The 22,974-nt window shown below is 40.0% G+C and overlaps 2 protein-coding genes across 4 annotated transcripts; both read right to left on the bottom strand.

Moving 5' to 3' along the window:
• Nucleotides 1–1,132: 1,132 nt before the first annotated feature.
• cd28 (CD28 molecule) lies at nucleotides 1,133–6,210 on the bottom strand. The gene is made up of 5 exons (XM_067517340.1): nucleotides 6,043–6,210; nucleotides 4,036–4,286; nucleotides 2,734–2,890; nucleotides 2,279–2,421; nucleotides 1,133–1,980 (listed from the first exon to the last, which is right to left on the bottom strand). The coding sequence occupies exons 1-5, from the start codon at nucleotides 6,113–6,115 to the stop codon at nucleotides 1,879–1,881; spliced, it is 726 nt and encodes a 241-aa protein (XP_067373441.1). The 5' UTR covers nucleotides 6,116–6,210; the 3' UTR covers nucleotides 1,133–1,878.
• An 8,903-nt stretch (nucleotides 6,211–15,113) lies between these two features.
• On the bottom strand, nucleotides 15,114–22,352 carry LOC137133504 (T-cell-specific surface glycoprotein CD28-like). 3 transcript variants are annotated; one of them, XM_067517172.1, is made up of 6 exons: nucleotides 22,184–22,352; nucleotides 20,113–20,227; nucleotides 17,342–17,469; nucleotides 16,304–16,448; nucleotides 16,033–16,202; nucleotides 15,114–15,950 (listed from the first exon to the last, which is right to left on the bottom strand). In XM_067517172.1, the coding sequence occupies exons 1-6, from the start codon at nucleotides 22,208–22,210 to the stop codon at nucleotides 15,867–15,869; spliced, it is 669 nt and encodes a 222-aa protein (XP_067373273.1). In that variant the 5' UTR covers nucleotides 22,211–22,352; the 3' UTR covers nucleotides 15,114–15,866. The 3 variants fall into 3 exon arrangements, with proteins under 3 accessions (XP_067373273.1, XP_067373274.1, XP_067373275.1); XM_067517173.1 differs by having other exon boundaries at nucleotides 20,113–20,255; nucleotides 22,184–22,333; XM_067517174.1 differs by having other exon boundaries at nucleotides 20,113–21,360; nucleotides 22,184–22,286.
• Between the last annotated feature and the right edge of the window lie 622 nt (nucleotides 22,353–22,974).

The following is a 22,974-nucleotide window of genomic DNA, read 5'->3' as shown; positions in this document are numbered from 1 at the left end:
GCAGGGAAACACTACAGCAATAATCACATGTACTATACGTACAAAGCCATGTGACATCAACACACAACTTGAATCAGCTTATTGGCTCCTCCTGCGGGAACAAAACCGCAGCAAATCCATTTATTTATTATTATTATTGTCTTTCGGTGTACAGTGGAGACCTGTCTCGACAGGGTGGACCCTGCCTCTCGCCCAGTGAAAAACTGAAAATTTCTAATGAGTTTTCATACGTACGGCTGCTTGTGGATACCTCTGTGGTTAATATGTCTACAGTTATAGTGACACTTTCACTGTGGTGACGTGTGGGTGAACTGTGGGTAAGGATTTATTTGACATTTACACAGAGCGATCGTCTAACGGCCCACCAGCAGCCTCTGGTGTCTGCAGTGCTGCAATTGCATCGTCACAATATTAAAGTGTTGAGTGAAACAAGCGACACATTGATCAATTTGTACACAGTATGAGTGATGAAAGGTTTTTGTTTCCTGTTGCTTTTTTTTTTTTTTTGCTTCTGTCTCTTACTCCAACAGGTCAAGGCAGACGGTCGCCCACTCTGAGCCTGTTTCTTCCCGAGTTTTCCCTCTCCACCGTCTCCTAGTGCTTAGGTTGGGTTTCTCTAAAATGATCTCAAGTAATCAAGTCAAGTTTCCGAGTTATAATTCTCATTAAATCCATGGTCAGTGACGCCCTGAGGGGTTAAATACACTGTCCAGCCTAAAGTTAGCAACTGTCTCACAGGCTACAGACACCATGCTGAGCTGCGGTCTGTTTGTGGCTGCAGACTCGTACAGATTTGAATCGGAGGATGCTGGTATGGAAGGGTACCGCCAACGAAAGCGAGAGCACCCCACTGAATTTTGAGTTTCTCGGTTTGTACGTCAGCATTCGAGAGCGAGGAGGCTGGAATTTGCAAGTATGTACTTAAATGCAACAAAGAAGATAAACTGTGTGTGTGTGTGTGTGTGTGTGTGTGTGTGTGTGTGTGTGTGTGTGTGTGTGTGTGTGTGTGTGTGTGTGTAACACAGCACATTTCACAATTGTGCGATAATACTGATAACTGATTATTTGGATTAAAATCATGATATATAATGTTTCATCTCAAATATACATGGTTAAAGAAATGTTTCATACAGAGAAATGTAAAACAGCCAATTATGTTTCTCAGTCAATTACAAAACTGATAATGTAGTTTGAAGAACATATTAATAGCTTGTAATTTCTTGTCTATTAAGGCCAGTCAAGTTGTTCTTACAACTTTGTGTACATACAGTACATTGAAGTTTGAAGATTGGATCTTGAAATATAAATATGGAAATAACACCACAGAATCTGGAATAGGGTTTTGCTCATGTTTATAATCAATTACACAAAACAGTTTAAACTTTATTGAAATATCCAACATGAATATTTGCTGAACATTGCTATGGCAACAAAACCTATCAGCATCAATATTATCAATATTCTCACAAGCAAAAAAAAAAAAATAAAACAATAAAACCCTTTCAATCACATAATGCATTTTGCATTGTATTGTATTAGCTGGACTGCTTAGGTCACTAAACATGAAAGGATTCAGTAGTTGGCACATAGCATTACAAGCTTTCCCAGCTGCAGTCCGTCACCAGAAACTCATCAGTTTACCACAATGTAAACATATATTTTTATATATTTATATTTTTACTTAAAAAGTAAAACAGAAACAGACACACAAATGTCATTATGTTTTTTTTTTTTTAGCTCAACCTCAGTCATAGGTGATATATAATAAACGGCCAATAATGACCCTACCTGCATCTAGCTCTACCTGTCTATTCAGAATTGATGGTCTTCTAATGCTTTTCAGTAGATACAATGCTGCAGTTCAATCTGCTTTCGCTTTCACGCAACATTTTCATAACAGCAGGCGACGGCGTCCACCTTGTGAGCACCGCCAGGCACCTGCCGAACGATCTCCCTCTTCCCTTGTTGGCACTGGGCAATCTGTGGATGGAAAACCCGCAGGTTGAGCTTCAGCGCAGAACAATGTGATAATGTAGTGCGTCGATTTCGTAACGCTACCAACTACTGACAATTATTCTCGTTGAAACATTACAAGACCCGTAGTGCACAAACAAAAGCACATATACCGACAAGACAGTTTTATCAGTGCACATTTCACACGACTTAAGCCACAATTCGGTGGCAAAACTGGACAAACTGCCAGTAATAATTAACAACAAAATGTATGACAATAATGCAACAACTGTACTGAGTAGAAAAGAAATCATAAGGCTCTGACCTGTAAATAGACAATAACGATCAGGACAAATACGATCAGTACGACGAGCACAACCACAGGAGTGCTGACTGGTGCCATCCCCTCATCACCCTCGTCTTCATCACTTTGGTGTGCAATCTGTCTCTCAGGGCAGTCAGGGCTTTCTGTGGAGAAACCAAACCAAAGAAACAAATGCTTCAGTGCAAAAGTATGGATGGACTATTTAGAGGCACAGGGGACCACAACCTCTAAACTTACTGTCTCTTTTAACAGAGCTCAGTTCAAAGACGCCAAAAAAAGATGGACTCAAGAGACTCAAAATAGATGAACAATGGCGGGAAACGATGACAAAATTGACCAAAATGACCTCTAACAGAAACAAAAGGAATTAAAAACCATCTGAAAATAAGTGTAAAGGAAGAGGGAGGGTCCCGTTCCCCTGTGTGCGGGTAAACGTGCATGTGAGCCTCTCTCACCTAAGACATGAATGAGTGTGCCGTTGCCAGGCAGCCGCAGGTATGGCGGTGGGTAGAAGACCTCGATTATACACTGATAAACGTCTGTGTCTGTGGTTTTCAGTCCAGACACTGTCATCTCCACAGCGCCACCTCTCACCTGAGCGGAGCATTGCACCTGAAACACATCAAACCACATGCAACATTTTCACAACCCTTGTAACTTATGACCCCAGCAGTTATCAAATTATGTTCATTAAAGCATTATGCTCTACGTTTATTTTACAAGTTTAGTTAATTGTTTCTTTTGCAAACGCAGATTATTATAACAAATCTAATGTTTCGCAAGGAAAACTATACATTTAGCCAATGTTGAAGGCAGGTGTGTAATTGACTTTTGATGTGGTAATTTATTATATTACCCAACATTTATTAGACTTTGTATTTGAATAGCTGTAGACGTGTTTTTATGCCACAGATGCTCTGTTTTCCTCAATGAAATTATGTTGTGCTGTAATATCTAATGAACTTTCCTTTTATGGACATTGGGGCTTTGGCTTTAGCCTCCTTGTTAGGGGGACATGTGCTCCTGTTTGAGTACGTGTGCTAGAGAAAACAGCTCAATTGTGTCAGGCCAGGGTCGCTGCAGCCCGATCTATTCCTTAGACCCGACAGGGAGACAACAACTAGCAGCCCTAGCCCATATATTTCAAAGTGTGCTTAAAGAGCTGAGTGGGGTCGGATGGGTGGGCGACAGGGGTTTGTTCTGATTTCTTTGTGTCTGAACCTAACGAAGATTTTAGCTCTGCGTTCATTTTGTAACTACGTATGCTGAAGCCCCTACAGGTAGGATTAGGGTTGGTCACATGGGTCACTAGTCCCCAGCCTTTTCTGTGACCCTCAGGACCATCTCTGAGTAGAATACCTCTACTTTTTTGTCATGGTTACAATAAATGATAGAGACTCTTTCATTTGCATCCATCCTACGTGGACATCGTCCTCTGCTCCTAGAGGTCAACTAACAATAAAACATATGATGACAACAGATGATCTGTTGGGTCAATAACAATAACCATAACAATAAGCAATAACAAACGTTGATGTTCTTTGTTGATGACATCAGATGTTGCATGATGTATTCACTCACGAGATTTAACTGGTGTGTAAAGAGACATTAACTTTCTAGTCAATGTCCTCCTTACAAACAGTGTCTCTGTTGAAAAATTCAAAGTCATTTTGATTTTCACCTCTTACAGTAAGAAAGTGGTGTTAAAATGCATCATATTAGCTGAAGTTGAGTTAAACAAGCATCCACAGACGTACCTGTCCCTCTTCCTTCGAACTATTGTCTCCCTGCTCGGCGAGGTTAGGGATAGACCAGCAGAGTTCCTGGGTGCCGTGGAGGCCTTTCAGCAGAGTTACACGCATCTCCTCGGGGTCAGGGTAAGGGTATCCATGGTTTTCCATCGAGGAGTGATGGATGTAGTCGAAGGCAGGCTGAGGCTGTATGATGCACTGGACCTGTGCCGTACCAGTGGTGCTCACTACTTTGTACGGCTGGATCACCTTCACAGCTGACAGGAAAAAAAAAAGGAACGGTTAGGTGGAGACAGGTATTACCTGTGTCTTCTGAAAGTTTGACTTCCAAGACATGGACAAGACCTCTGCAGGCTGATTCTTTACTTTTGTATAGATGACTTATTAAATGTGATTATTCCTTTTTGTTACGCTGTGCAGCTCTGTGAGAAATGGCCTCTAAAAAAAAAAAAAAAACAAAGAAAAACAGAGGCCCACACATCGCTACTTCAACGTTTCACACATGAAGACATAAAAAATGAAACTTTGTGGTTTGGCTGCACGCAGCAGCTCTGCAGACGTTCCACACGCTCCCAACATTAAACACAAAACACGTGACTCCTCGATGTAGTCGAAGCAGTGGCTGGCTAGCTAACCAAATACGTTCCACCGAGTGTTTCCACCGTTATCACCCCTATGATCCAGAACAGACAAGAGAACAGGAAACGGACAACGAGCGGAAGTCACGCAGCTTTATTAACCAAAATTTGGAAGAAATCAACAGAATGTCATGAAAAAGTCTGAAAAGGTCAACATTTGACACTGCTGGTTTTCAAACACACGCGTCATCAGAAAATAACTTTTATATTAGAGTTATTATTAAGACTATATCTCTTTACGTTCTTGTTCTGTGAAGTAAATATGAAGCTAATTAGCTTAGCTCTGCTAATTAGCAAGAACCTAGCAAAAAGCAGCTACATGCAAGCTGTCCAAAGACAACAGTCCGCACATAACCGTCCATAAAATTGTTGTTTTCACACTAATAAAAACTAGTTTTCATGCTCGTACTCGTAAGCAAACCTTGGAGTAACTTTGGACACAACCAGCCAACACTTTGCTCCTGCTTCCAGACTTTGTGCTAATAGCTTCATGTTCCTCAGGATCACATTTCTCACTAAACCCTCAATATGCAGCCAAATTCCATTTTCAGTTGACAAGTCGGTCACAATAGCTTTGTTTCCATTAATGTGGAGCTTCATTGTTCAGAAAATATGTTGCATCGTTTTCTAATCCAGACAGTTATCTATGAAGGTCAGTTGAATATGAACATAACATTTGCTCCAGCTACAAACATACAATCTAATGTCCCCAAACTGTCCCATTATGCCTTCAACAATCTACAGCTCTGGTTCAGTGTAACCATCACTTATTTTGTTCAGTGCCACATTAAAGCAGATGGTTCCTAATGGGTGAAACATCCCTTTATCCAAGTTGTACTGTGTGAAGCTTGTTCCTGTCAAATAATGTAAATATTCATATTTTACATGGTGTAAAGTAAGCTACTGTTCCCACTGTATGTACAGTTTTGGTAGTATTTATACAATATTTAAGTATTAGTAGTAATATTCATTTCAGAAGCAATTATTGTATATTGTCACTTTACCACATGTATTTGATAAAGTTGATAAAGTGTCTATTTACCTGTCAGATTCTAAATAATAAAACCAAATACAGTATAATTGTTTGTAAAACTTTCACATGCTGTGTATAAGCTTCATCGTTACCATCTGCAACATTAAACATTCACATAAATAACATTTTGAATGCAGAACTTTTACTTCTACATTGGTGCTTTTACATAAAAGTACCAAACCGTTTGAATATTTCGTACACTACAGACTAGTTAGCGAGGAACTTAACAACAGTATCACTAAACGTGTCACATAATACTTCATGGAACCTCTGTCCCCCTTTTCCACGGTATGGATGTGGTCTCTACTTTGACCTAAGCTCAGTAAAAGTGTTTATACTCACCGCTCCACACTGGCAGGCAGAGACTCAGGACTGTCAACACAATCCAACCCATCACACTGTGAGTCAGGAACATCCTACAGTATCTCAGTACAGCTTACACAGAAAGTCACTTCAGTTGACAGAACGCTTGTGAGCTCACACCCTCTCACTGAACAAATTTCATTAAAATACTTCAAAAACAGTGAAACTCACCTTTATAGTCAAGCTTTACCCTCAGCTGTCATGGAAACTTCGTGCCAGCACAGGAAGTGACGATGGTGTTTTGCCGGTAAAGGGAGACAGTGAAATTTAAGACGTTGTGGTTCGGCTGCAGAAGAGATGAGAAGAACAAATTTCAGCAATTTTTATGAATCCACCTCCATCTCAGCATTATTAACTTTTTTTTTTTTTTTTTTTTCCCCTTTTTCTTTTTTTTTCTCTCCCCTGCATGAAAGAGATGTCGGCACAAACAGCTGAAAAGTTGCACTGACTGTGTTTTAATCTTTAAGGGAATAAGTCACAATAAAATTAAAATCACAAAAGAAAAAAAAAAAAAAAAGATAAATTCTTTTACCTCTTCAAAAGAATTCATAAGAAATTCACTTCAAGCACATAAAAGAAAACTAATTTTGTGTTTCGGAAGACTCCCTCTGAGGTAACACTGGAAAAAATGCAAATAGAGATGGGGGTGAGACTTTTTTTTCATCGTTGTCATAAGCAGCCAGAAAGACCTCAGAGAAAACTGTTTGAAGTGTCGATTTTAACGTTTCGAAAAGAACAGCTGTAAACAATCTTTCATCGTTATCCAAAACCTCGAGAGAAAGAAGCTTGTAATCTTATTTGCAATTTGGAAAAAAAATAGAAGAATAACAACACTGACATTTGAATAATGAAATAAATAATAATAAATGGTTGAATGAATAACTCGTGGTACAGATGACTTGTATGCACGGAAACTTTTTCAGGGTGTAATTTCCTGCTGTAAATTCCTGTGGATCACTCTGCTGCATTTCTATGAATTTTGATGAAATTTAGTCTGAGTCTAGGCAGTTTAGTCTAATTGTCGATATGATCGCTGTCACGTGCAGCAGGTACCTACTGGTCTATAACTCAGCCGCTGATTACAGCTCATACCCACTAAATCCAGTTATTCAAGCCGTTTCTCACACTCTACTTGGAAACTCCTGAAGATTGTTGGTTTGACTTACAGATCCATGTTCGTGTCAGTTAACTGGCAACGACATTTGTCCGTCTTTTTCTTTCAAATGGACAGGTCACAGCCTGATGTTGTCCTCCGACTTAATTCAACAGTGAGGGTCTATGTACCTCCGAGGAACAACACAGTACAGTTTAATAAAAAGAATTCAAATATTTATTACTCATTCTCTACTTGATGTCATTCTGTTCTCTTCCTGGTTGACACTCAGTTGAAGAGTCACATTTTCGACCGACTGTGGAAAAGACAAGGCAAAGAATCATGAATCTGCTGGGCCTCCGTTATCATTTCACACCTGAAAAACCCACAGCCCTGCCAAATATTAAAACATGCCACTGTGAAACCATACATGGACAAATTATGACCACAAATGGTTGAAGAGTCACTAACAAGAGTAACAAAACATTGAACATGTACAAATTAGATATAAATTTGTAAAGTTTTGTAAAAACTGCTCAAAAGGACCCAAATTACTAAACACTCAATAAGATCCTCATTTGGTAAACTTTAGCACATATACAGGAGGAGTGTGATGCCTTTTAACTATTTGGGAGATTTTGTTTTAAAAAAAACATTGTCATAATTATAATATAACACTGGGATCTTTGTCTGGAATCAGTCCAAACCTAAAGCTAAACTAACGAGTTAGTTAGTTACATAGTGAGATGCAGTTTAATGAAAAGCTAAAAATCAAAACACTAAAAGACTACGAAGCCTTGTTCTATGCGGCTCGTTGATAGAACGAAAAGCATCAGTTGTAAATTTTAAGATCGTCAGCTTTCAGCGTGTCCTTTCAGGGAACGGCACCAGTTTTTACACAGTTCCTGCTGCAACCCTCCAATTTTTATCTGGGCCCGGGACCGGCACCAGTGCGGCCTTTGGTGGCTGGGTTCAAACCCGCGGCCTTCTGCATCCCAACCCAATGCTCTCCCATTGTCTTTCTTCTTCTTTCTTCAAAAGCCTGTTTTTAGATGCACATTAATGCTTCAAAATAATGCTGATGTTACTCAAATTAACTTGATGCAAGATCTTGCATCTGATGGTAAATTCCGAGTTTATCTGTTAATTCATCAGTTTATTCATCTCTGGAATATTAGATTCATTTTTGCAGTTTCATCTTTGCTCGCATGCATTTATTCATGCCCAAATGCATTTAATATGCAATGAAAAGGTGCAAACAGTGGAAAATATCTAATTATAGTGTGTGCAGAACACAATGAAAGCGCTGATGTGATGAGATTCTGAATCTTCCTGACGTCACATCTGCCTGGAAACACTTTCGGGGGTTAAGCCCTGTTCTCACAGATCTGACTGAAGTTACAGTCAGCAGTACAGTGTTCAGTCACCCGGAAAACAGTGGCTTATTTTTGCTGCAGTCATTGTTTCAGTAATTAGAAGCTGCTGCTCAACCAGTCTCCACATGTGTGGAAATCTCATGAACTGATTCAGCGTAATTTACATAACATACAAAAAAAAAAAAAAAAAAAAAAAAATCACTGATGAGACAAGACATTAGTCTGATAGTTTCCAATTATCTTTTGAAGAATTTACATGGAGGAAAATCAGTAGAATCAATGACCAAGTTTCTGTCTGCAGGTTCATCTGAAGAAAAAGAAAAACAAACTTGTCACAGCTGCCTTGAAGAACATGATGTGATGGAGTGTTTTTCAGAGGCGTTTGAGCTCCAGCAATGATTTCCACAACAGAATCATTTCTGTTTTTAATGCACCGCTGCCTGAGGGCTCAGATATTTTGATCTGTGGATGATGAAATCCCCAAATTTGTTTCAAATTGTGAATCATGAGAGTAACCTGTTACCAATTTATTAGTTGTGAGGTTTCAACTTCAGTTTTTTTTTTTTTTGTATTAGCATTTTACTCAACTCCCAACGTTTGCAATTTCAGATGATTTTATTAGTTTTATACAGGGTCCCAAATATATTTAGAAATGGTCTTTGTACAGCTGTGTGATCAATTTCACCTTATAGACAATATATTCAGACCATCCTTTCAGTTTGTAATATCGTAGACAAAAGCGAGCCAATATTGTTTAGGTGAATTAAGTTTGGTGGTTTGCTTCGAGACCTGCACTGGTCTCCACATTGCTTAACAATTTTTTTATTTTGCGTACTGAGATGATTTCACGCGACATTATTTCTATAAAACTCATATTTAATGTAGCTGCCTTTATCCCCATCCAGGCTCAACAGATTGTGTTATGTGACGTGCATTAGAATCATTGAGATCTAAGAAACTGACTGGATCTCAAAAGAAAAACTTGGCTTTATTTTTTGAGAAGCAGAGGATTCTGCTGTTACAGCGTTTTCAGACTGTGCAGAATCGTCGGCTGCTACTGACAGTGACAGGTCACAGTGCAGAAAAGCGACTGTTTAAAACACTAAGTGTTGGGCTTTATGGTCTTACTTGACCTGTACAACCAGAACTGAGTATTACCCATCTGCTGTGTCATTTCATCCGTCTTCATAGTTATGTTCTACTCAGCTCCTGCTCTTATCTCATCTCAAGTGACAAGTTTCCTCTTACTGTCAGTTTTGGTTAAGTGAGGACACAAGTGAAGAGACTGTGAGAGGGATTTAAATGGCGAACAGAAGTCGCTCCTAACAGGAGGATGCTAGAATCCGGATTCAGAACAGGACCAGCACATGAAAAGAGTTAACTTAATAGAATCTAAGATGACAGAGTGGACGTTGAAAACAAGAGGGGAACAGAATTTACCAAAATAAACACAGCTAAGGTTCAGGGACAAGTTAGACTAGGAAATGAAAGAACAAACAAAGGCTACTAAATAAATAAGGCACAGATAAACATAAAACTACTAAAGCGGGTAAACACAAGGGGAAGACTGAGGAGACTGACAGGAATATAAAAGGTCACAAACTACTGAACAAATGAACACACGTAATAATGATTAAAGTAAAATGGAGCCCAACTTAAAACACACTGGAAGGGAAAGATACCAAAGTAACAGAGTTGGGGGGAAGCACCGAAACTAACACAGGAACTAAGGGGAGACACAAACAAACTAAGCATAAAACACTGGAAAAACACACAAGCTTATCTAAACATGAAAAACCAGGATCAAAACCACGCAGAAAACACGGAGTCCAGGATACCAAAGTCCAAGATACAAGAGTCCAGATTTCCCAAGAGCCCAAGAAACAGAAGTTCAGGCTTTACCAAAAGTCCAGAGTCTACTGTGGTGTTGGTGAGGATAATAACGAGTGTGACCACAAGGATCTAACAGGGGAGTGAGGGGAAGACTGAACTAAAATAGAGGAGGGAACAGGTGCAAACCATGAAGGGCAACGAGGGTAAAGCTGGGCAAAAGGAACCAGGCACAGGAAGTAGGGAAAAGAGGCCACAAAATAAGAGTCCAAAACCAGGAAGCACACTGTGACCATGACACTTCATTTTCCTCTTTGTCCTTCTAGGCCCTTTTATTTTTTATGCTGTTTCAATGTAACTTAAGCCTAAACCTAAAACAATGACGTTGCACATTCAGCTAGTACAAATGTTTTATCATCAGAAGAAACTAAAATTGTCAAATTTATTATAAAAACTACATTCAAATAAGGAAAACGTAAAAAAAAATGCAAACATTTGCATCCCCCAATGATATAGTTATTAAACAATCCATTAATTTCAGAAGAATTAAAATATGTCGTTTTGCCCTTTCAAAGTAACAGATACTAACTTTTGCACATGACTTTTAGAATCTTTAACATCCACTGAAATGTAATGTTTCCTCGTCTTTGTTTTTCTTTTATTAGTTTGACAAAAGGTGCTATGTATAATAAAGTCGGATTGATTGATTTGTTCATTAATTTTCACACTTGAGGCATCAGCTCCACCAAACCTTCCAGGACATTTGCGTCCAACAAACTGTTTCTTCTGGCAAAAACGTAATATTTCATTGCCATGCAGTGCACAGTGAATTAAAACAGCGTACATTTTCCATTTATTAAGCCCATAATGTAAAGCCGCATATCATTGCGCATCTCTAACAAGCTTCATTTTTTTTCCTGAAGCACCTGAGCACCCAGGCGGTTTGCCTCACCTCTCTTATTCTCTGAGAGTCTGTCCTTTTCCCACGGCTTTGTGATGGAGAGGAGGTTGTGTGGAAGTTGTTCATCGCTTTCCTTAGATATGTTCTTAATGCGCTGCCTTGTAGCATCTCGTTTCTGGTCAAAGCAGATTTTTCAAATTCATACAGTTCCTGCTGTGTGTGTCTTCCCCTCCTCCTGTGCTGTCGCTCTGCTGCAACATGGAAAAAGTCAGAGTTGGAGGAGAAACTAGGTTACTCTGCTGTATACATGTACACAGGAGTTTCAAGTTACCAGGCCCAGCTTCGTTCTTGATTGTTACACATTCGGTTTTCCAAGGAGGACGCTGGTCAAGCGAGTGAGAGTGCGGTGGGCCATGTTTGCTAAGTGTTAAGGGTTTTCTGCTGTTCTTGTATTATGTTTAAGTGCTTCTTGTGTGACTAAATGGTTTTAATCGTTATTCTACGTTATTCTAGGAAGCAAAGGAAACGTGGAGGAATCTGACAACAGCTCAGGAAACAGCAGCGGACCCAGCAGCTCCCACTGCCTTCTGTCATTCTGTTATACGTCCAGTCTCTAAAGAACAAGGTGGAGGAACTTCAGGGGAATGTCTGCTTCCAGAAGGCCTTCAGAGACTGAGGGGCTGGCTCTTAGACGTTGCTTTCCGACAGCAACCTTTTTATTCACGGCTTCGGCGCTTCTCATCCCATGTACCGCTAAGCTGAAGTTCAGGCAATCTGAAACTTCATGCTGAGAGACTTTAATCATGTTTGTCCTAAAAAGAAGTACATTTTTAAAGACAAGAACTTGACCTTTGCTACGGAAAAGTGAAGGATTCATACAAGTCATCTCCCCTCCCTCTATTGGGCCTTTCAGAGTATAACTCTGTACAGTTGCTGCCCTCATACAAGACTGTTCTTAAGAGAGGGAAGGGTAAGAAAAAAGAGATAACGACTTGGACTGAGGAATCCATATTAAGTCTCCAGGAGGGTTATGATCACAGCGATTGGAAAGTGTTTAAAGACCTGATCTAGATGCACTGACCGATGTTGTGTGTTCTCATGCTGATTTCTGTAGGGACCTGATTATACCATCCAAGCAGGTTAAACTCCCAAATAACTTCCCAAATAATAAACGCTGGGTATACAAGTCTGTGAAGTTACACATACGGGGGGGGGGGAAAGTGTGTCTTTAAGCAGGGATCATTATCTGAACTCACAAAAAGTTAGCAAGATGCTGGAAATTGAAATCCTGAAGGCTAAAAAGAACTATAAGTCTGAGATACAGAGAAAACTGGCCAGACAAAAACTGGGCTCCTTCTGCTATAAGCAGCTTCCAAAATCAAAGTTATGATAGACATCTTTCTTTAGAGGGTCTTAAATCAGACAGTTGGCAAATGCTCCTAATTGCTTTTAAACTCGCTTTGACTCTTCTAATTTTACTAATGTGACCTTGAGTATCCTGAGATGCCCAGTCAAGATTAAATGTATAAATTAAGAGGCCACAACAGTCAGTGTGGGTCAACTGCCGTAACGGCTATTTAATAAAAACAAAACAATATGAAAATCCTAAAATTAAAAGACAAATAGTCATACTATGGCTGGGAGACCTGCCACCCACTGGCAGGGGGCTGGGGGTATCCTAAATGTGAAGTAACCACACAACAAACCAAAATCATAGTAAAAAACAGTACCTCAGGGCATTTAAGCACCTGCTTCTACTACATACATTAAAATACAAAACCCACAGAGACGTGTCAACTGAAAGGCAGAAGGAGCAGCAGCCATTTCTCTCCTAATCAACCTGCTGCTTCCCTCACTGGCCGCTGCTCCTCCACTGCCCACCACCGCCGCCCGAGGTTCAGGAAGATAACCAGCACTTTGAGAAAGCACAAAAACACGTCAACAAGACGGAGCTAAAGTCGTGGCCCAGATAACATTTGTGGCCGGCTACTCAAACATGTTGCAAAAGAGCCGAGTTCCATATTTTCCGTCTAATTTGACAGGTCTTTGGGCCAGTCCCTAAATTAAAGAGACCTAAGATTTTTGCTCTGACATCATTTGTCAGGAATATTTTTGAAAAATGAAGGTCAGAGATTGTGAGGAAAATGGAGCATAAACTTGACCCTATGCAGTTTTCTTATAGGCCACAAAGGGGAGTAGAAGATGCCACTTGCTCCACTTGCTTCTTAAACACTTAGAAGGAAGCGGCTCCCATGCTCGACTTCTTTTTATTGATTTTTCATCTGCTTTTAACACAGTCTTACCCCACATTCTAGAACATTTTAACCCTGATCTTAATCTTGTAGGCTGGGTCTTTGACTTTTTAACTAAGAGAAGACCGAGAGTAAGTGTGAATGGAGTCCTACCTGCTCCTGAATGTGACAAAAACAAAAGATTTGGTGATTGACTTTAGAAAAACAGCTCGCGCACAAGATGTCACATAAATCAAGGGTCAAGCAGTGGAATGTGTTGAGTCATATCGATACCTTGGAACCAACATTGATTCAAAATTCAATTTTGAGGTGTCAACGCCTGCACTGTTCATACTTTCACATTGACAAGACAATGATGTCAATCTTTTCTCGTGCTTTTATTGCATCTCTTTTGTCCTTTTCGTTGGTCTCATGGTTTGGGATTGTTTCTGTTAAAAATAAGAAATAAGAAGAAATGGGCACGTAAACTCATTGGTCCGCCGCAGAACAGCCTAGACGCCCTGTACATCGGACAGTGTCCCAGAGCACTTTTAAGGACAGACAGCACCCTTTGCCCTCCGAGTTTCAGCTGCTTCCCTCTGGATACAGGTTTTTAGTACCAAGGGGTAAAAGCAGGAGCTGGCTGTGTAGAGGACCTGCCTCCCTCAAAACTGTGAGACAAATCTACCTACGGGTAAAAATGAGGAACCTTTAACCTGAACACAGTCCGTGACGAGGGGTCAAACATTCATCCATCGTGTGTCATCACAGACAACCATTCACTTTCACATTCACACCTACAGCTAATCAAGAGTAAAGAAACTGGAGCAAAGCCACACAAGCATGAGGAGAACAAACCACACTTAAAAAGGTTCACGGTTCTCAAAAGTACCAGTTCCTGCTTTTTGTGGCTTTAACACCTCCTACATAGAGATTTTTTTGGTTTTTTTTTCCTAAGGAACATTTAAACTGGCATAAAACCACAGCATGTCCCCAGCAGCACAGAGAGCATCGTCTCACACTGCTAATTAGGACAAAACAAAGCACGCTGAGCAACCAGGACACTACTGTCTAACCAACAATCCATACACCGTTACCCTGTCCACTCTATCCATTGAACACTTTTGTCCTCCACCTTCCTGTCTCATTGGTTAGGAGGACGTTTTCTCGTTCATTACCGAACAAATGCTCTACAATGAAAATTGTGCTTTTTTTTTTTTTATCTTGCAGCTGCAGACGTTTTGCCATTTTCATTTACTGTAGCTACTGTATTTTCTGCTTTGCGACAGCTTGGTATCAGATTCTTTCCTACCATGATATGAGAACAGTTGGGTTTTGTTATGGTAACCCATGTTTTATGGTCCACACAACTTTTCATTTTCATATCTGCAAAATTTCTTGCAGTCATTTCTTGCAAGCAATTTACCTAATGCACAACACATTTCTGAACTATTCGAGATGTAATTTGACTAAATGTGAAAGCAAATTACTCATGTCTCGCTGCAACCTCTTAAAGAATTCCATCTTACATCTTACACTGACACGTAACCACTCAAAAAGAAGATTTGGAGATGAATCTTCGCATTCACAATGACATAAGAAAACTCTTCATTTGTCAGTTACTAAAGAGCAGAAAACACATTTTTATTGAACCAATTGCACACAATGACGTATTTCAGTAGCTCTGTACAGTATTTAATTCATGCTGATGAAATAAGGCAACACACATATTATTAACATCTCAGCTTTTCATGGGGGAACATGTCAAACAGATCATTTGAAGCCATTGATTTTGACATAATGTGCCACATTAAAACATGCTAACCACTGAACCAATCATGTGATTTGATTACGCCGGCACGACTTTATTTCCCCTTAAATTAATTATTTAAGGTCAGATTCAATCTATTTATGTTGACTGTTCACATTCTCATAGCGGTTCTGATATAAAATATTGCAATTTGGTTTGTTCACTATTGCTTGAAAAAGTCACGTGTCCATCACAGGTCAAACTATAGAAAGCAGCCCGGGAGCCACATCGGTAACTGAAACAGTCTCAGTTTTTGAAATCTTCCCCAGGATAAACCTCAATAATTCAAGTGAAGGTTTTACCGGCGCATTTGAATACCTCTGCGTAAATTTGAGTGAGACTCGTCCTTCTAGCCAGTCAGAGAAGGCCAAAGCCAAAGTTTTTTACTGCTGCATTTGCTGCTTGTTGTAGTCCTGTTTTTAATGCATTAGTTTGTTCATGTAGTTTAATGCAAGTGCCACCGTCTCCAGCCCCAGTGCTCAGATTTGCACCCAAAGATCACCACAAAACATCCATAGCTTCATTAGCTGCATCGACTCTGTCCAGCTGCTGTAAATGGTTGTTAAACTCTGTAGTTTTTCCTGGGATCTGCGGGTCTGGTGTTCATGTACACACACGTGTCCTCCTTGTTTTCCTTCATCTTCCTCTGAGACACACAGGAAAGGAGAAGAATTTGAATAATGCGGACGAATTACTCTCACCTTTACGCTCCCTGTTTTCAATCTTACCCATGTAATAATGGTGATGCAGGTGACAGCCAGGCTGTAGACCAATAAGACACCACATGCTGCATACAGCACCACCTCGGGTATGAATGAAGACCTGCCTGGACAGGTGGGGGTGGTGGTTGGTGGGGTTGTGCTATTGATGCTACTGATTGCAACGACATGCTGCTTTTCTATGAATAAGTCAGAAGAAAAAAAAAACCTCATCACACACGCCATATAAATCCAATGAAACACAATACAACTGGGGGTACATTCAGGTTTTTGACCACACCTGTTCTGTTCACTTTGACTTGAAAGGAGTGACAGTCCTCTTTGAATGGTGGAGGATAAGTCACCTCCATCTTGCAGACGTACAACCCATCTCGACTGGCTGTGACATCAAAGTTAGCGGACAACTGACCTCCCGCAGAATCAGGCTGCTCCACAGAGGGAAAGAGAAAACAAGGGTGGCTTTTAATACTGCAGAGACTCAAATGATAAATGAGATGTAAAGCAAATGAGTGAATTTCCCTTAGGAATGAATGAAGTCTTCATAATTGTAAGTTACATATAATATTTTCCTTCACGTGCTTCAGAAATGCAGCAAATGTATGTTTTGTTTATCGCAGTGTAATATAATGTCACATGTTCCTCAGTCACTCCAACGTGATAAACCACATCCTGAGTACGATTTAAACATCAGCAGCAAATTTCAACACCTGGCGTTCAGCAACCACAGGATTTACAGCTACTGTTGACTCGCTCCGTGAAGACGTCCAAAAAACTCGACTGCACTGCCGGCTGGTGGCGGCACCGTGCAGCTTCATCGGCCTTGTGCGGCAGTGACGAACAGCAACGTGCCACATCACAGACACCCACATGCGTCCAGCTGTGATGTCGGAGTCACAGGCTGCTCATCCAGCCTTATTACACCTCTTGGACTAAGTCTTTAAAGAGTAACACCACCCTGGCCTAATCTCCAGTTTTCAGCTGCCAATCAAGTGGTCGCTCGTCATGTGGAGCGTCCATGTCTTCTTTTGCTTGCTATCTACAAAAAGCCCCCACTTGCGCAAGGTTTCAGTGCTGAGCAGCACAGGAGCAGAGGTGAGATCTTGTGGCTTCCCAATGTGGTTGAGTGCATCAGTTCTTGTAACCTGTCAGTAAGGTTCAGTAAATCCTGCTAAAACTTGTATAATATGATAATGTGGTTCTGCACAGGGAGAGAATAGTGCAGTTTCCTACATTTATATCATTTGTTTCTTGGAGTCGATAAAATCTGGCAAACGCTGAAACTAGATGTGTAACGACGTGTAGACACACTTGAACTAACCATTTCGATTTGCATTTGGGCGACTCTGCTGTCGTTGAACAGGAGCAGGTACTTTAACTGCTGGGGCCCTGGCATGAGCGGCGGGCAGGACACTTTCCTGAAATCTGATCCCTCGTTCACCGACTCAACTGTCAGACAAACGCACAGACAAGAAGCAGATAGTCAGGGAATGAACAATACTACAAACAAATACAAAGATGACGGGCCTAGTTTCACTGATAGTAACTTGGCATTGGTCGTGGGAAGAACAGTAGGTTTAAAGCTGCAACACATCAATCGCCATCATTCACACTGGTGCAGTTGTAGAATGTGTAGAATAAGCGAATGACTCACAAACCTAAAGTAAGGTCAGTCCTGTTCTGCTCGGAACTGTTTCATGTGTTCAAGCGTAAACTTGTACACTAATAAAAGATGGAGTAAGACCAGGAGCCCTCAGTTGAACGGTTGAACCTGATGACATGATACTCTTTTCTTGGAAGAAGGAACCGAAAGCTGAAATGTGGTTTATAGGCCATGATTAAGCAAAAAGCCGTTGAGTGTCAGATAAATTACAAAGTCAATCAGTAAATGGTGTCATCGTGTAACCGCAGGTCACCGTTGTTGTCTCATTTAATTAGGGAATTAGTGAATATTCTACAGGTCTGTTTTAAATCTGCATGCATGTCTGTGGTTCGTGGATTAGTTTTTAGTCATGATTTCATGTTTCCAGTTCTCAGCAACTTGTTAAAAACATATCTAATAGAAATACGACCCACAGAATCTTATTGTGGAGAAGCTCTGTGGAAGTGACACAGAATCATTCACCAGCATTTGCAGCGGTGCAAAGATATTCGCTTCTAAATGTTTTGAAGTGAGGTACTACTACTAACACTAATACTAATACTACTACTACTAATAATAATAATAATATAACTGTAATGAACTGGACTTTATGGAGTATTCTAATAAATTGAGTAAGAAACAGAGTAGTTTTTACTTCAATACTTTTATTTAAAAACTGCAGTTGCCACTGTAGTTATGTCATAAATTAAAAATTCCTCCACCCAAATCAAGAATAAAACAATGCACACACATTATTGCATCAGTGATAAAAAAGAAAATCCACTCAAGACATAAAACTTAGTATAAGTATAAGTAACCCACGTCCCCACACTGGGAAAGGATCAAAATTTAGACCCTAAATTCTTATACGCAATAATCCCGACATATTTTCATTTATGTAATTGGAACAATTGCGTTCAACGTTGTTTTGTCTTTGACATATTTTGACTTTATTAGACAGGGACAGTGGGGAGGTGACAGGAAATGAGTTGGAACAGCTTTTAAAAAAAACACCGATTAGTTTTAACAAACTAAAATGGGTTTTTCGTCCTGCGTTGTTGTTTTCATGTTCATTCGATGAGAATAAAGCATCAAAATGTAGCTTTTCACTATGGTAACCAAAAGTAACCAAATGGTAAATATAAGGCCAAGTTATTGCAAACAATCAGTGGCCTATGTGAATTGAAATGCACGTTACGCAGGACTGTGGTTAGAAGGAACCAGAAGGGAAATTATTTATTGTAGAGCCAAAGTCAAATGATTCAGGCTGATTCTTGTCAATAGTTGCTGCGTCAATCTAAAAATAACTTTAGCGTGATGCACTTTCATATTTCTTTTTCTATGAGTAGCTATGAGCCCTACATTACTTTACATATTTATATATAGATCATTTATATTATATATATATATATATATATATATATATATATATATATATATATATATATATATATATATATATATATATATATATATATATATATATATATATATATATATATCAGGAACTACAACACCCACTGCTTTAAAAAGTTGCAGAATGAAGATGTTTGTCTTTGTTCCACTCGTTTTTCTAGTTTAGGCAGCTGTTCGAGCAACGTAATGGTTCACGCAGTCAGTGCTGGGGAGAAATGAGCCACATGGAATTAAACTAGTAGTTTAACTACAGTTTGCAGTAGCTTGCAGGTAGTTAAACTACATTTATCCTTCAAGTAGTTCAACAACTTTTTTCAATATGTTTTTGTGCAGTTAACTACGGACACTAGAAGGAAAAGCTTCAGACACTGTCCATGTGACGAGCACACATGGACACGCGTCCATGCTTTAGTTGCCCTCAGAATATATGCAAAATCCCATCAAAATACAACAGTACTTGTAATTCTGTCCCACATTTTATTTAGGACGGGTTTGTGTCTCAGGAGTTTTCCAGCTGGATTTTCAACCCGAGTGGAGAAGACGTTTGTCAATAGTTTCTCACGTTTTGTATCTGAATTTGCTAAACTACACTTGATGATATTAAACGTCGATCTTAAGTACGGAGATTTTCAATTCATCAACAAATGTTCCGACACCTTGTTGCAGGCTGGTTCACTGAGTAATCCTACTTTTATTTCTTTATACATATATATCTGACCTGTCAACAACAATTTTTCATTGTGTTTTGTTATAATTTCGTATCACATGTCATTTCGATCATTGTTTTCATTGGTTCGAACTAAACTACAATTTCTAAGGAGCTTTACAGTATTTCGCTCTAGACAATAGTAGCTTTGCTGTAGTTCAACTACCATGGTGCAGTTAATGAAGAACACTCGCACTGTGCATGTTTAAATAACCCCAACGACCCTTTTATTTTAACTGCTTCCTCCTCCTCGCATTCATTCTGAAAATTCTAATGTTGATTGAAAAATATCTGAAAGGACGGATTCACCAAAATGTTCTCCTCTTACCCGAGCACTTTGCGACTGCTCCATCACTCAGACAAGCCAACACCATCCACAGGAGCCACGCCGTCATCTCGTCCTCTGGATTGTCTGGCACTGCCGATCGGTGCGTCTGACAGCTCTGTGTAGTCAGGAAACTGAGATTGACCCTTAGTGCAGCGAGATCAGGGGGCAAACTTTAACACAAGCCATATCTGTGCAATAAAACTGTAACGTTCAGAGAAGTAGAAATGTGCGACTTTGTTTGAATCAGATTGGAACACTTCCTGTGTGAAGCTGTGAAACCAAATTATTCACAGTGTACCCACATGTGCAACACAAACAGATGCAGGCTCACAGGTAAACCTGCAAACACTCGTATGATCATTAAACGTCTGAACAAAAAGTATATGAACATTTACACACAACTAGAAACACACATGCATGCACAGCATAACTATGCATATGCACATCCATGACCACGCAAGACAGAAAAACAGTCTCCCAACGCACACACATTTATCAAAAGGGCTCATATGCCACAAAAATGCCCACATTTTGCTCCCGCCCCTCACATAATTTAAAGAAACGTTTTTGGGGCTGAACATAAATTGACTGCCAGACGTTTACAGTAAATCACTTCATGCAATCTGTTATAATTTGTGCTTTTAATGTCATATTTGATATATGGGAGGGGGTTTGTCTCAAATCTTTCTCTAGTGTTAGGACGGGTTGTCATCCAGAAAAAGAAAAAATACATTAAAATAAAACAATCAGGACAAAAAGTCTGCACAATGTCTGCCACAAGTCACAGTGTGATTCTTGTGAACCTGCAGAGAACAGTAACCAGTGTGGAGGGAAACAGGATGATAAACACGAAATTTAAAAAAGTTCAGATAAAGGTGCCTGTTATTCTATAAGAGACTAATTACAAGGAGGAAACAGCTGAGTGTGGCTGAGCCTCATCACACGGTGGGGCCCAGTCAGTCAGTGTGTGTGTGTGTGGTGACTGGGGGAGATCAGGAAGCATGGAGGAGGAAACAGTGACAGAAAAGTGTCAGATAAAAGTACATGTATGAGAAGCATGTTTCAAATATGAGAAGTCTACAATAAGGAATTAGCAGCTTTTTTTTAATTTGTTTAATTTTCAGTTTTAAGATCCATCCATCCATTATCTGTAACTGCTTATCCTGTTCAGAGTCCCGACGGGGGGCTGGATCCTATCCCAGCTGTCTTTAGGTGAGAGGCTGGGCCCACCCTGGACAGGTCTCCAGTCTATCTCAGGGCCAACCAAGAGAAACAGACACAGACAGACAAACATTCACACCTACAGGCAATTTAAAGTCACCAATTACCCTAACATGCTCAAGCATGGAGAGAACATCCAAACTCCACTCAGAAAGGTCCGATTTCACTTGAAAAGACAATTTTTGTTTCATTTTTACAATAATCTCTCATTAGAAAAAGCGTTTGCCTAATTAAACTAAGCACTGAAAGCTATGGAAGCTCATTTCTGCCAGTAAATGGGGACAAAATGTCATGATGAAAAATGTTTTCTTTGATTTGTCCCCCGATTTAGGATTTTGGAAAGCAACATATAACCCAGTTTTTTTAGGGCTCAGTAGCACAAAAAAAATAAGATCCGACTGGACTAACTAGACACTTTCCGCCCACCAGCTGTTTTCTGGATCCCATTCCCTTGACACGCTGGACTGCTTCGATTAAAAAAATAAAACAATGTTGTGTCCTTCACAGATTCATTCGAAATGAACTCTGCTACTACACAATGTTAATAAAAAGTCTTGTTTTACCATGAAATTAAAGTACTGAAGTAGGAAACCAAATTCTGTAAGAACAATAATAATAATGAAACGTGTTAAAACTGTGTCTCTGCCTGATCACAGCTGTGAATCAGCTTGTACATTAAACGGTGGTTGTGGTCAAACGAGGAGACCACGTCAGACCACCGCACTTTCGCTTTGTAACCAATTTAATGTAATTGTTTGGTTTTTTTTTTTGCTTGATTTCGCACAAGCCACTGTGACGCATGGATCATATTCGAGGTGACGAACTGTGTTCCTGATGGTGAAAATCTTACCTGCTTCCCTGGGGAAACACAACTCATCCATTAGACTGCTTTGCACAAACACATGAGAGATCGTCACCTGGGCTGTTGGCTGGAAAGATTGTGAAGGCTCAGTCAGATGTGATGCAAACAACAGTTTAAAGGTTTGGTTGGAGTGGAAATTTTCCTTCCGTTTTTTTTTTTTCTTTCTTTCTTATTCAGATAAGAGGGGACGCCCCATTTCAACTGACTGCACCTCCAGACAAACTGCCTCTCAGCCTCTCAGTGTGTGTCTGTGTCTGCGCGTTTCATCTGTGCTCCTGTCAAAGGCAGGTTTTTACAATAAGGCAAATAATGACGTCCTTGTTTGTGCCTTAACCTTAGGACGATTGAAAGCTGCGGTCGAGGTTTTACATCAGAATTATCCTTATGAATTTGCAGTGAAAAGGTCAGCACCCATGAGGTTTTGTGCGATGATCGTCCCCACCTACTCAGTGCAACACGCAGCACACAAACGCGCTGTTAGCCCTGTGGTTCACAGCTGCAGCTTGTATCACCTCCGCTTCCTTCCTGACTGCTCTCTGCCCAATTGTTCTGCAGCAGGATACCTTCAACACACTCATATGCATGTGTGTGATATGTTTTCTTCGCGGGTGACCCAGGATTTAAGGTTGCTGTTTGGCTTCTCCTGCCGTGTGTTTCCAGCCCTCACATTTCACTTTAACTGTGAAGATAACCCATTAGAAAACCACCTTAGTATATTGCACCAGTATTAAAACAAGTGGTGAACATTATTCTAAAAGGTTATTATTAATGGATGCACT

Source organism: Channa argus, chromosome 9, assembly GCF_033026475.1.
Source record: "Channa argus isolate prfri chromosome 9, Channa argus male v1.0, whole genome shotgun sequence".
NCBI lineage: Eukaryota > Metazoa > Chordata > Actinopteri > Anabantiformes > Channidae > Channa > Channa argus.
The sequence above is the reverse complement of the archived record's forward strand: the minus strand, read 5'-3'. Positions and strand labels throughout refer to the sequence as shown.

Coding starts and splice junctions, on each gene's coding strand:
- LOC137133504 (XM_067517172.1), bottom strand. CDS start 22,210: ATGAGTTGTGTTTCCCCAGGGAAGCAG. Junction 20,228..22,183: donor GTGTTTCCCCAGGGAAGCAG/GTAAGATTTTCA, acceptor CTGACTACACAG/AGCTGTCAGACGCACCGATC. Junction 16,449..17,341: donor CCCAAATGCAAATCGAAATG/GTTAGTTCAAGT, acceptor TCTGTGGAGCAG/CCTGATTCTGCGGGAGGTCA.
- cd28 (XM_067517340.1), bottom strand. CDS start 6,115: ATGTTCCTGACTCACAGTGTGATGGGTTGGATTGTGTTGACAGTCCTG. Junction 4,287..6,042: donor CTGCCTGCCAGTGTGGAGCG/GTGAGTATAAAC, acceptor TTTTCCTGTCAG/CTGTGAAGGTGATCCAGCCG. Junction 2,422..2,733: donor CACACTCATTCATGTCTTAG/GTGAGAGAGGCT, acceptor GTTTCTCCACAG/AAAGCCCTGACTGCCCTGAG.